The sequence below is a fragment of the Dendropsophus ebraccatus genome, chromosome 2 (genome assembly GCF_027789765.1).
Source record: "Dendropsophus ebraccatus isolate aDenEbr1 chromosome 2, aDenEbr1.pat, whole genome shotgun sequence".
NCBI lineage: Eukaryota > Metazoa > Chordata > Amphibia > Anura > Hylidae > Dendropsophus > Dendropsophus ebraccatus.
In genome coordinates, this window is record NC_091455.1 from 89,214,731 (window position 1) to 89,228,516 (window position 13,786).

General features: G+C 42.3%; 1 protein-coding gene across 1 annotated transcript in view; it reads right to left on the reverse strand.

Annotated features, from left to right (window-relative positions):
• CDKAL1 (CDK5 regulatory subunit associated protein 1 like 1) overlaps positions 1 to 13,786 on the reverse strand; it is a 679,847-nt gene that overhangs the window by 218,545 nt on the left and 447,516 nt on the right. Inside the window, 1 exon segment of the mRNA XM_069957933.1 lies at positions 9,747 to 9,892. Coding sequence (XP_069814034.1) covers positions 9,747 to 9,892 — 146 coding nt within the window.

Genomic DNA, 13,786 nt, shown 5'->3' on the forward strand with positions numbered 1-13,786 from the left:
TGAGAACTGAAAATCACAGATTTAGCTTGCAGAGCAGAAATCTGCTAAAAAATTGCATATACAAGACATATAATGGGCAGGTATGTAATGCTGTTCCTCATGTACACACACACAACTTATCCTGCAGTCAACTAAAATGACAATACACTAAGGTTTTCGTGAACAAAATTGTACAAATTTTTTTTTCTCTTTACTTTAAATTTCTTTTTTCTCTTCTCAAAAACATTTAACATTGCTCAGATGTCCAATGTGGGATATAAATGGTAAACAGAAAAATACAAAGTGACAAATAACTGATACAGTACTGGGAGAAATCCTATGGGCTAGTGTATGAAAGAGGTGAGGAATTAAGATTATCCAATGGTTCCAGGGGTGAAGGGGTGGGATATCAGTTGAGGAGATGGGTGAAATGCAAGATAATCTGCCCAGGGTGCCTCCAGTAAAGCAGAGTTTGCTGGCAGAAGGAGCTGTAGCCATAAAGTTCTACTTAATGGAGCAGAGGAAGTTGGTAATAAGTTAAGGTGTATGACCCAGGCGGGGGAGGTAAAGGGGGGGGTAGGTTGGGAGATTTTGGACAAATACACTTAAAGGGGTAGTGCGGCGCTAAACAATTATTAACAAAATAACACACATTACAAAAATGTATGTTATGTATGTGAATGGCCCCCTTCCCGTGTTTCCCCCCACCCACACTAGACCCGGAAGTGTGGTGCATTATACTCACCGCATCTCGTGTCAACCCTCGTCCGCCATCTTGGGACAATGACGTAGTCTTTGGGAGGCCGGCCGAACCGCTCCATCCGTCCCTCATGCCTGCCCCCCTCTGCCGCGTCATGAGCAGCTCAGCCGCGATTGGCTGAGCATAACTGTGCCGGCCGGCATGAGGGACAGATGAAGCGGTTCGGCCGGCCTCCCGAAGACAACGTCATTGTCCCAAGATGGCGGACGGGGGTCGACACGAGATGCGGTGAGTATAATGCACCACACTTCCGGGTCTAGCGTGGGTGGGGTGAACACAGGGAAGGTGGCCATTCACATACATTACAAAGTTGTGTAACTTTGTAGTGTGTTATTTTGTGAATAATTGTTTAGCGCCGCACTACCCCTTTAAGGATAGGATATCTGCTATCATCATACTCCAATATGGGAGGATGACCCTGCATTCCCACCATATGTGGACGTACATAACCTGCTTTGCATTGCATCTCCAGCAGGTCAATGGGATTAAGGCAATCATTTTATTTAACATCCAGGATGTCCTACACCGCCTGCTAACCAACTGACATGAGACCTCTTGTAATGCTATACAGTGAGATGGCTTGAACCAAGATTTACATTTTTTATTACCACAAGCAGCTACAAATATTTGATTTTGTATTTCTATTCATTTGTATTTGTGAAAAGTGAACTCTCACTTGACAAAAGTGTTAAAAGCTAAAAAAATGGGATCCTGTACTGAGCTGTATTTATACAATAATTTCCAGTCCACAACCCATGAGCCAGTTTCACACTATTCAAGGACTCCAGCTATAGCCCCTGAGAACCAAGGGTCAGAGGGGTGGACTATTTAACAGCCCTCTTTTGTCAAAACACAAGTTTCTTCTGATCCCTTCATGACCAAAGGTCATTGATGCACGGATGTCCAGGTCACATTAAACCAGTGTTCCTCCTCACCTTCTAAGAGTCTTTTATTTTTTCATCTACAGGTCTGGTTGGAGGGTAATTTTTTTGAGCAGTGATCAATAATTTTTATAGGTATCATATTGGTGTAAAAAAAAATTTTGAGGACATCTTTATTTTAATAGATCGGACAATTATGCATGCCATGATGCCAATTTTCTTTTTGTAACATTTTTATTTCTATAATGGGAAGCGGGGTGATTTAAACTTTTGTGGGGGATACCATTTTAAAAAAAAAAGTTTATTTTTTTACACTTCCAAGGAAGCTGCGTGATCACGGAAGCCTGTCATTATGCCTGGCTTCTGTGATACTGTGTACAGGGCTGCTCACACTAAAGCAGCCCAGTACACATTAAAACCCCTTTAGCAGTAGGAATGTATATAGGTGTATGGCTGACATGAAGGGGTTAACTCACCTAAGATGCTACAATGCAGGGAAAAGGAGACTTGGGAGTTGGAATATCTTGTCCCCAGTTTACTTGAACATTTTTGCAGAAGTCCTGACCTAATCATGGGTCTGATTATAAAAACCAAGATGGAGACTAGGAAGCACTGAGCAGTGGACACCAGTAGAATAAACTGTTTTGGGCATTTATTGGGGTGTACTAAAATTACCAATATGGCAGGCTTTCCTAGCTGCTATTTTAAATATTCGCAATCCCATAGGATAGCTGTATTCTTTCAGAAACAGTCCAACTCTTGGGCTTTACTTGCGTGTGGTATTATAGCAGAGTTGTAACACACAAGAAAAATCCTGGCTATTTCCTTTACCACCTAGTTTTATATGTCTCAAACAGAAAAAGAATGTAGTTAGTTAGTGATATATCTTCTGCTTCTGACTTGACACATACCAAGGCAAAAATGCATTTTGTGCTGGAACCAAGTAACTTGAGATTTCTGATAAGTGTAAACAGAAGTGGACTTTCTGAATATGAACCTCTAGAGCTGAAGGCACTCATTTGACACAGTTGAAGACGTGTCCTCTTTTCATTGTTCTGCTTTAGTGTATACATCCTAAACAAATGACTGCATTATATACACAACTTAAAGCTGGGTTCACACTATGTATATTTGAGGCTGTATTTGTGAGGCTGTATAGCAACCAAAACCAGGAGTGGATTGAAAACACAGAAAGGCTATGTTCACATAATGTTGTAATTGAGTGGATGGCCATCATTTAATGGCAAATATTTGCTGTTATTTTAAAACAACGGCTGTGGTATTGAAATAATGGCCGTTATTTACTGTTATATGGCGGCCATCCACTCAATTTCAACATTGTGTGAACAGATCCTTTCTGTGTTTTCAATCCACTCCTGGTTTTGGTTGCTATGAGGACCAAATACTGCCTGAAATATACATAGTGTGAACCCAGCCTTAATGTGAAATGAAATTCTAAAGTACTTTGCATAATAAAAACATCTTCCTCTACTGATGAGCCCGAACAAATACACATGCATTATCAAAGTTACACCGTGTAGAAAATATTAACCCTTTCAGTAGTTTAAACCTGGTTACTTAATTAGGTGTCATATAGCTTGTTGTATTAGCTCTACATATTGTAGATATGTACAATAAAGCATCTACGTCCAAAGCCAGAATTATAACAGGGACCATAAAGGGTAAAAACTATGGGGGAAATTTATTAAGCACACAAAAGGCCCAACTCTGCTGTACGCGACCACTGATCTGCTAGATCGGCGCTCACTTATCAAACGTATTAGATGGCTCAATAATCACTGGGGCAGGGCTGAAGTTAGCAATAGCCGTGCAGCCCTTGCTTTAAAGCGGTAATAAAGATTTTTTTTATGCTTACCTCTCCACGTTCTCCTGCCACATTTCTGTGCCCCCTGCTGACTGCAGCCTTGGCCAAACCAGTCCCTGCAGTGACAGCCCACTCAGCCAATCACTGTCGGAGACTGGACAGCACCACAGAAAGTGATTAGCTGGTCAGGTTTAGCAGTGGCTACTTTCAGTGGGGGATGCAGAGACGGCAGGTTGACACAAAGCAAGCGTGGAGGAGTAAAAACAACATTATCATCATTTTCTATATACTAAGAACCCCTTTAATCAGCTCTCGGCCCCACATCACCTATTACTGGGAGTGTTGCACAATTATAAGATACCGATCAGTCAATGGGCGAACAATTGCTCACTCCTTGGCTGACTATTGTCTTTATTACATGGACCTATACATGGGGCGATTCAACAGATAATCGTCCCATGTTATAGGGTCTTTACATGAGGAATGTGCCTTATCAAGAAACCAATCACAGCTCAGCTTTCCAATACTCATGAGGCCTGATAAAATGAAAGCTGAGCTGTGATTGGTTGGTATGGACAACAGAGAACATCTTACTATAAAAATGTTAAACCAGCAGAGATAATATAAAATGTCTTTTATACACACACAAGCACAAGATGAAGATGGTCTTCTACCTCCCCAAAAGAAAAAACAAAGTATAAAAATCTATTTGCATCATTACTGAACAGACCAGTGGCGTAGCTATAGTGGTCGCATCGGTCGCCATGGCGACCGAGCCCGCCTTCCAGGGGGGCCTGCACGGGCCCCTGCCACCTCTGTGTCCCTAACCTTGGTTGGTGCAGCAGCCCATCCATGGGTCACAAAGACCCATGGATGCAGCAAGCTGCTGCTAAATGGCTAGGTGCAGGGCCGCCCACAGTATACACACTCAGCTCTCCCCAACCTTTTCCACATCAGATGCCGTACAGTTACGTCCTGTGTGACCAGGACAGCACCATCCCTAAGAGATTTCCTCAGGCAGCTCTCTCTCCTCCCAGCAGATAGCGTAGAGCAGACAGCCAACTAACCAGCTCTGCCCGGCCTGCAGTGGGGCTCAGCCGACACATGACAGCAGGAAATGCTGTGTGTCCATGGCTGCATCTCCTGCCTGGTGTGCAGGGAGGAAGGACAGGCTGCTCACAGAGGGGCTCCTGGACAGGGGGAAGGCTGGCGGGTCCCAGCACCATTCAGAGCTCTTGTAGAAAGAAAGAAAGAACACTGGGGCCCCACCAGGGGGGAAGCAACCGGCAACCAGTGACCAGGACCTGTCGCTACAGAGAGTGTCTGGGGACTACTGCACCCAACATCTCCTAGGTAACCTGCTATGTATACCATGTAAAATACACTACTACACCCAACACCTCCTGTATAACCTGATGTATATCAGATGTAATACTATACACTACTGCACCCAACATCTCCTAGGTAACCTGCTGTGTATACCATGTAATGTACACTACTACACCCAACATCTCCTGTATAACCTGCTGTATATCACATGTAATACTATACACTACTGCACCCAGCATCTCGTGGATAACCTGCAGTATATACCATGTAATATATAATACTACTGCACCCAACATCTCCTGGATAACCCGCTGTATATCACATGTAATACTATACACTACTGCACTCAACATCTACTGGATAACCTTCTGTATATCACATTTAATAATATACACTACTGCACCCAACATCTCCTGGGTAACCCGAGTACTACATTGATCAGTATGCGCTTAAAATATGTGTATTAAAAATTTGAAAACATTTAAAAATATTAACTCCCACCCATAGTAATAACTGAAATCCCCCCCCCCCTCGTTTTCCCAATTAAAAAAAAATGTGGTGAATTTGTGTAGAGAATTGTCAATACTAAATTATCCCATCCCTGCATGGGGGAATAGGTTTGGGGTGATGTGGCATTGTGTGTGTGATTGGGGGGAGGCAAGTTGTCCCCTTGCTTGAGGGCCCGTGGAGACATTAGCTATGCCAATGGAATAGACGCTGTACTTTTCATATCTATCCAGGTTCCTTGTAAGTGTAAGAGACTCAGAATTACATGCAACGTTTCTGTCTTATCATGAGACCTGTCTCGTGATGAGACGGAAACATTGCATGTAATTTTTTACAGATTATGGAATAAAACACTTCTGGATTTTTTTCACTAAAAGGTCGTGCTGCAGAATTCTTGGACTGAAATAAGATAGATAGATGGATAGATAGAGAGATAGAGAGATAGATAGATAGATATTCCTAAATTAAACCCTTTAATCTCAAGAAGAATTTCAACAATGTAAAATTAAGTTATTACTAGAATATTCTTTATGTTTCCTTGGTTTAGCAATTATGCACATGCTTCAATTGATAATATTAGACAAATGTGTTCAGTCCAGAGGCTGCATAATTCATCAGTGTCCACAATCGCCTTACATCATAGGGGGTTTTCGCTGTACGAAGCAGATATTTACAGATTGAATATCTTTATAATGATTAGCTCACAGCCTGGCACCACTATGTGTAAACACATGGACAAGTACACAGACAGGCAGGGAGATAGATGAGAGGCAGGTACATTGACAGATTTTGCGCTATAGTTAAACAGAGGGTATAATTTGTATAATGGCTGATAAGTGAGGAGGAGTAAAACAATAATTCACCAGAGGTGAAGCCTCTAATAACGTGTAAGAACCCCACCCTACCCCTTTAAGTGATGAGGTGTCAGGTGAAATCTAATATTTGTACTATGTCATTATACTTATGAGACCTAAGATTTTGACAATAAAGCATACCAGAACCCATTGTCAAGACACAGACGCTGTTTACAGCTAAACATTTTGATTAATTTAGTGTGTTATATAAATTTTAGGTTGGAATCATGTTAGCTCATATCTACTGGTTGGGAGTTAGGGCACCTCAGTATACACAACAAATGTATTTGATGTCTACATTTCTGAGGAAGTGAGGAGAAAGGGATTTGGTCCAGAATCACAAAGGATGCGTTTAGTGAAAATCTGAAGTTTTATATGGTACTTTAGGAATATTATAGGTTTGAGGTATACTGCAATGGGGTGATTGCATGGTCAATACAATAAAACCACACCTTCCCTCTGCAAAGCCAGCGACATTATGGAATATGTGGGGAGCATTAGGTAATGGTCTCAGTGGGGAAATAGGAATCAACAGGACTAAAAACCATGCCTACCACTTCAGCTATACACAAGAACCTCTACATTATTTTTTAATAATAGATGTACAGCATGCTGCACTATACAGGCAAAACTAATTTCCCAGACCGTTTTTTTTTTTTTTTTTTTTTAAACATGAAGGTACAGCATTTAACCCCTTCATGACCACGCCCAAATTGGCATACATGACTAGGCCAATGTAAAGGGCTTGTTTTTTTTCAGAAACATGTATACTTTGTAAAGGCGCCTTTCAATCTACCATAAAATGTATGGCAGAACCCCAAATTATTATTTGTGGGATGAAATTGGAAACAAATATGCAATTATGTAACCTTTGGGGGGTTCCTGTGTCTAAGTAATGCACTTTATGCTAAAACTGATATGATATCGTTATTCTATAAGTCAGTCTGAATACAATAATAGCCATGTTTTTTTGTTTTTTTTTTAATAGTAAAACTTTTTTGGCAAAATATGATTAAAATTGGCCTATTGTGACTCATAACTTTTATTTTTCACCAACAGGGCTGTACTGGATGTCATTTTTGCAACATGGTCTTTAGTTTTTATTAGTATTATTCATATTTTTGTAGAAACATATGTTTTGCAGAAACAACATTGTTACATTTTAATAGATTGGACATTTACGCATACTACAATATAGAATTTGATTATTTATTTTATTTTTTTGTGTTTTATTTGTATAATGGGAAAGGGGTTGATTTTAACTTTTATTGGGGGAAGAGCTTTGGAATATTTATTTATTTATTTAAACACATTCTCCTTAGGGGACTACTAAATGCAATCATTGGATAGCATACAAGGGCAGATTAACTTTACCATAGGCCTGGGCTGTTCACCAAGCCTAGACCTCCACACCCCACTTTAACTATGGCAGCACTAGCATGGTGTTCCTATTATGGGATAGATAATGTCATATTTACCATGTACTTTTACAATTTATTGAAAGCTTTAAGAAAAACAAAATTTTATAAATTACTTCCATTTTAAATTTGGTGCCTAGTAACCTTAACAAAGGCGCCATTGTCTCTGCCCCTTGCTGTTTGTACATGTGAATTAGGAGGCAGAGCTTTCTGATCCATCTCCAGTTTGAGCCCCAGTGTAATGTTACTCTATGGTGCAAGGCTGGAGATAGTTGTTATCAAGGGATTAAATTATAAAAAAAAATGTACTACCACCCTCCCAATTCAATTCACATTATTCCAGACCTCAACCAGACCTGTATACACAGACATCAACATAAAATCAAACCCCAAATGACACCAAAGTACCTCCTTTCCTCACACACACACTGCTCCCATGACCCTACCCTCACTCCAGCTTGGTCACCTTGTATCCTCCTGCCCCCACCCCCAGACTGATAGCCCTGTATCCCTAATCCTCACCTCAGACTGGTCACCCTGTACCCCCCTGCCCCCACCCCAGACTGGTCACCCTGTACCCCTGCCTGTACCAATTGTCTTGTCTGTCCCTTTGCCACATACCTGTAGCTTTAGTATTTCCCTTCCATAGTGCAGACTGTACAGGACATCATAGTCACACGTTAAGGTCCTTCAGTTTGCTTTCTAATGTTACTGAATTGTCTCCAGGCTGCAGCCTTTTGCTCTATTTAGTGCAAAATTGTAGCCAGGAGACAGTACACTACTGAAAGTATAAGTCTGTTAGGGTGGCCATGGATCTCGGGCTACCGCCCCAAAACTGACCTGCTGTTATCCACTACTGATCGCATATACTGATCAACGCTATACCATTGCATAGGACTGTCCAGTATTATAGGCCCGTATGGAGGTAAATATTACTTCTTCGGCAGTTAGGGAAAAAGAATGGGACCCCCGCAATCACACTACAGGGGCGTTTACAGTGAATGGTACCAGCAGGTACATTGCTTTAAGATCTTTACATCAATAGGCTGACGCAGGGATGCCGATGCCACGGTCCTTTTTTGAACAGTGGTGCGGTGCCCGTGCATGATGGCAATCTATTCTCGGTCACTTGACTGGCCTGACGAAAATCCACCCCTCCATGATGTGGCTGCATCGATTCTAATGGAGCTGCGTCACAGAGGGGAGGGGCAGAACATCACATTGGGGGCGGGTCTGCAACCACTGTTTTAGGTCGGGCACCTGGAATAGACTGGCACTGTGTGCAAAAATCTGGGCGCCATTCAAAATAAGGACTGCAGCACTGGCATCCCCACATCGATGCCAGTCGAATGTAAAGACTTTAAAGTGATGTACCTGCTAGTACATCTGCTTTAAAGGGGTAGTGTGGCATTTTCGTTTTTCCGTTTAATTAACACACATTACAAAGTTATATAACATTGTAATATGTGTTATTAAGTGGTCTGGCCCCGTTCACCTGCCATGAAGCAAGCTCAGCTCCTGAACGCGCCCTTTATAAACCTGTAACAAATACTGGCATTAAGGTACGGCATGGGTCGTCTGGTCACAGGAGCCTTTGTCAAACCCTTAATGTATAGGTCTAGGGGTTAAAGTTCATTTGTAAAATTAAATATACATAGATACATGTAGAGAACTTCACTTTACGCAATAGATGTGCCGACACATTTGGTTGTGTGACACGCATGAAAAAAATGCTACAGATCTCACATCTACTGAGAAGCAATACACTGCACTGAGACATGACCATGCATAAAGTGATGTCTCATAGATGACAATATCTGTCACATCTCCAGCACTGGGTAAAACGCTGTGTCCTGTGTCACCAGAGAGAAGGCACAGTACTGTCATTTTCCTTTCAAAGCTGCCGCTATGGAGGAAAGCTCACAGCCTATACCTGCTCATATCCAGATTCACACTTGTCTTCACAAGCTGGAGGGAAAAAAATCTCATTTTCTGAGCAGTAAAATGTACAACTCCCATGGATGAAAGTCATTCAGAAGAATGTGAAAAGACACATGAATGCTTTGTTCCAAAGAATATAAGAACCTTGAAGATTTAGTCATCATTTTTCTCTGCAGTGATAGGAGTAAGTTACCTTTCAGATGTTGTGGAAGAAAGTGCTGCTAATCTCAGTCAGCGCACAAGTAAACATACCTCTCTTTCAAGAAATTCACCACTCTTTTGAAGTCTGCTACACAGTATTCTCTCTTCATGTCCATAAGCACACTGTCTGAAGCAGACTGCACTGGGATATGAAGAAATGCATAGACCCGGGGATGGTTCAAAATTTTTGCCATTTCCTGGAGAAGAGGAAAAAAAAAATAAAACAAAAAATAAATTATGCTAAAGAACTGTTTATTCAGTGATGCTCTTAACACTGTAATTGTACTGCATGCTAAACAATTACCATTAGGCCCTCAGTAACACCTATATGAGCTATAATACAGCAAGTATTGGATCTGCTTAAAGAGGATGTACCACCAGGTACATCCTCCTTAAGCTGAACCCACGGATTAAACGGCTCCGTCACGGGGAAGCCAGTGTCGCAATCCGTTTTTCGGACCGAGGCCTGGTTCCAGTGCACGGCGCCGTTCTATGCATCGGAACTGACCAGTGCTCAAGCACTGGAGGTAGGCCGGTCCGCCCCCAGTGGGAGGGAATTCCCTCCCCTGTATGACGCGGCTCTGTTAGAATTAAACAACGGTCGATTTTCATTCCGCTGCGAGTATGTAAAGCCCCATCCCCCATAACACCAGCCTACCCTCTGTGGCACCCTGACCTCCCGCTCAGACAATCAGTCTGGATGCTGGGAGCCTCAGAAGCAGGCCAGAACGCGGACGGGTAAGGTATTCACTGGGCCGTGGCGGGTTTAAAGGGGTAGTGCGGCGCTAAGAAATTATTCACAGAATAACACACATCACAAAGTTATGCTCAGCCAATCGTGGCTGAGCATCTGATGACGCTGCAGAAGGCGGCCGGCACTAGGGACAGTCGGAGCGGTTCGGCCATCCGTCCGAAGAAGACGTTTGGCACAAGATGGCGGACATGCGCGGCACGGATCAGGTAATGTATAATGCACCAACACTTCCGGGTACACGGGTGGGGGTGGTGGGACACAGGGAAGGGGCCGATTCACAGACATAACATACATTACAAAGTTGTATAACTTTGTAATGTGTGTTATTCTGTGAATAATTTCTTAGCGCCGCACTACCCCTTTAAGATGGGGTTTTACATATTTGCAGCGTAATGAAAATTCTGCTGCGAGTATATAAACCTATTCAAACTGACAGTACTAAGAGTCAATCATCCCCTCGAAACGCGCTGACAGGCAGAGAGAGGTGGTGTTTAAAGAAAAATAAGAAGATAACTAACATGGATAAAGGATTAAACTACAGTGTTTATATAGGATGCCCTGAAATAACAATTAAAAGTACATTTATTCATGTAAAACAAAGGGATAATATGTGTAGTCATACATAAAAGGTATACATTTTAATGTAACATCAAAGACATCATCCCAATGAAGTACTCTCCTGTACCATCAATGACATAGCGCTTCACAAGGATATCAGCTTGTTTGGTTATCTTTACTATTTAAAACGAATGTACAGTTAGGAAAGCAGGGTCTATTACCAAGCACCAGGCCGGGCTGAAGCACTGGAGGCGGGCCGGCCCACCCCAGTGGGAGGAAACTCCTGCCCCTCTATGACACGGTTCAATTGATGCTAATTGAGCCGTGTCACTAAGGGGAAGGGGGTTTTCTACAAGTTGAGAAAGAAAATTAGCTTTTATATATAATATGGATAACGCAAGTCCTTACAACAGTCAGAAAGAGCTACTGGAGACTGTAAATTACTTTTTATGTAGAGGACTGGAAAGTGCTTAGGGTTCTTTACAGATCACACAAGGTCCCAGAAAAATAAAATAAGGCCACCCTCACCTGGTGCCCAAAGGAACAGCTTGTCCTGGCACCGGTAAAGAGCAGTACAGGACATGTAGTATCACACTACTAAAGGGGCTACTAGACAGCCTGGAAGGCACCTGACTGGATATGGAGGGTGCATACTGACTGGATATGGAGGGTGCACTATTTCCTCCTAAAACCTGATCGTTAGCAGCTGCCAGGAAAGGGTTAACAGTTACTGTGAGGCTGTAACTCCTCCCCACACCCCTCTCAGACAGCTCCTGTATGTTTCCTATGAGCTCTGTGGCCAATAGGCCGGATTCCCTCCTTGCTCTAACCCCTCCCTCTGCCTTTAGGAACCTGAACTTCCTCTTCCTGCCCTCAGTCTCCACAGGACTGATCTGCAGCCGGTTTGCCCACCCGCCCTCCCTTTTGATCTTGGTTTGTCATGGTGTTTTGTTTCTTTTTGTGCTTTCTTTTTGTAATCATACATAAGTCACAGCTGGCGGAAATTACCTGCTAAGCAGGCGTGTTGGGTTAGTAAGGCGGACTTGCACGGCAGGAGTCTGTTGTCCGGCATACCCCTTTACACCCCTCGGTCTAAGAGTTCGTCACTACGTGCCCGGTTATTGGTTTGGTTTGAGAAATAATTAAAAGCTGTGGCCGATCACCACCCAGCAAAAGTTACATCGGTGTCTGTGTCTTTATTCCTGGCAGCTATGTTAATTAATTATGGTTGCTCTTTGCTTTGGGTCTATGTGCAGTCATTCACTGCATGGACTTCACTATTACTGGGGTATGGCCACTTTTATTGGCCAATCCTCTAGTTATTCACATGTGCTGTAGATCCTGGCTGTTCATAGCAATGTATGTTCAGTCTGGTCTCAAGTTCCAATGGTTCAGGTAGGAACACTGCATGTTGAAAATATTGTAACCCGAGGCCACTGTAAGTTGAGGGACCACTGTATAGACGACATATCATATAGGGGGTTTTAAATTAGTCTTATGAAAATTTGTATAATAATGCCTACACAGGAACCTTAAGCAAGCCTGAATTATGATGGATGCTAGAGACTGTAAGTGGTTAAAAGGCTATGACTGTGGGTAAAGTCTAGTCTTCTTATTCCTGTATAGTCTAGCCCTGGCTCATCATGTAATCAGCACGATTACATCAGAATTTGATAGGAATAGTAATTACTTTTTATTTTTCCAGCGCTGTTCATTGTTTTAAACTAGCTGGGAAAGTCCCAGAATCGTAGAATCCAATAAAGTTCAAGTACAGCGTAAGTGAATGTAATCTTTCCTGAGGGCAGTATGGACAGCTTCTCAATGAAACTGTGCATGCTATAGGAAATGTCACATTCAGACTGGGATGTGTCATCTGCCTGAACTTCTGTGTCCTCTGTTAACCTGGTTAGCTCTTGTTGAGTCCCTATTTTAAACAGGAAAGTAATGTGTCAGGACTGGGGTTGACATATTTTTGCGCATATGAATTTTCTATTGTTCATTCAGACATGAATAACCCTGCATTATATCAAATTCTTATAAACCTAGCAGTGAGAATATACATTTAAGCCATAATATATATACTTAAAATCCAAGCAGCTGTAAGGGTAGTATCTGGTAAACTATTGGGTATAATGTGCTACAGGACAGTATACAATACACAAGTGTAAAATACAGAAACCATACCTGAACATTTAAGCAATTGGTCACTACATAAATGTGCAGTACTATAGCGAAAGATAAGTTAACGTGGACATAAAACATTCTAGGTTACTGTATCACAACAATACAGTCTACAGCAAAAACAAGGAAAGCAATGTCTACTAATAGTCTGCTGCAATAGTTCATCTAATGGAGAGAACAGATATTTTCAGTAGACTATAGACACTAGTACATACAAATGAACTACCTAATCTAGTCATCTTGGTGCCTGGGAAACACTGATGTGAAAATATAGGCCAATGTTCCCCATAAAGTTATTACATTTTTTACTTAAAGAACCTATTACATTAAAAGCATAGACCTTCCTTCAAACATCATATTATAGACCAGTGCTTCTCAAACTTTTTCTACTGGAGCCTCACCCAACAGACAAAATGATGCCTGGGCCTCACCAGACTGACCAAGAGAATGCTGGGCCCCAGTGGCGTAGCTACCAGGGTTGCAGCGGTCGCGGTCTTAAGAGCAGGCTTGTCCGGGCCACCGGCTGATGCGCGGGATAGGACGGGACACCCCCGGCAGCGCGGCGCATTAGTGAACTCCCTGTGCCTCCTGTGGCCCT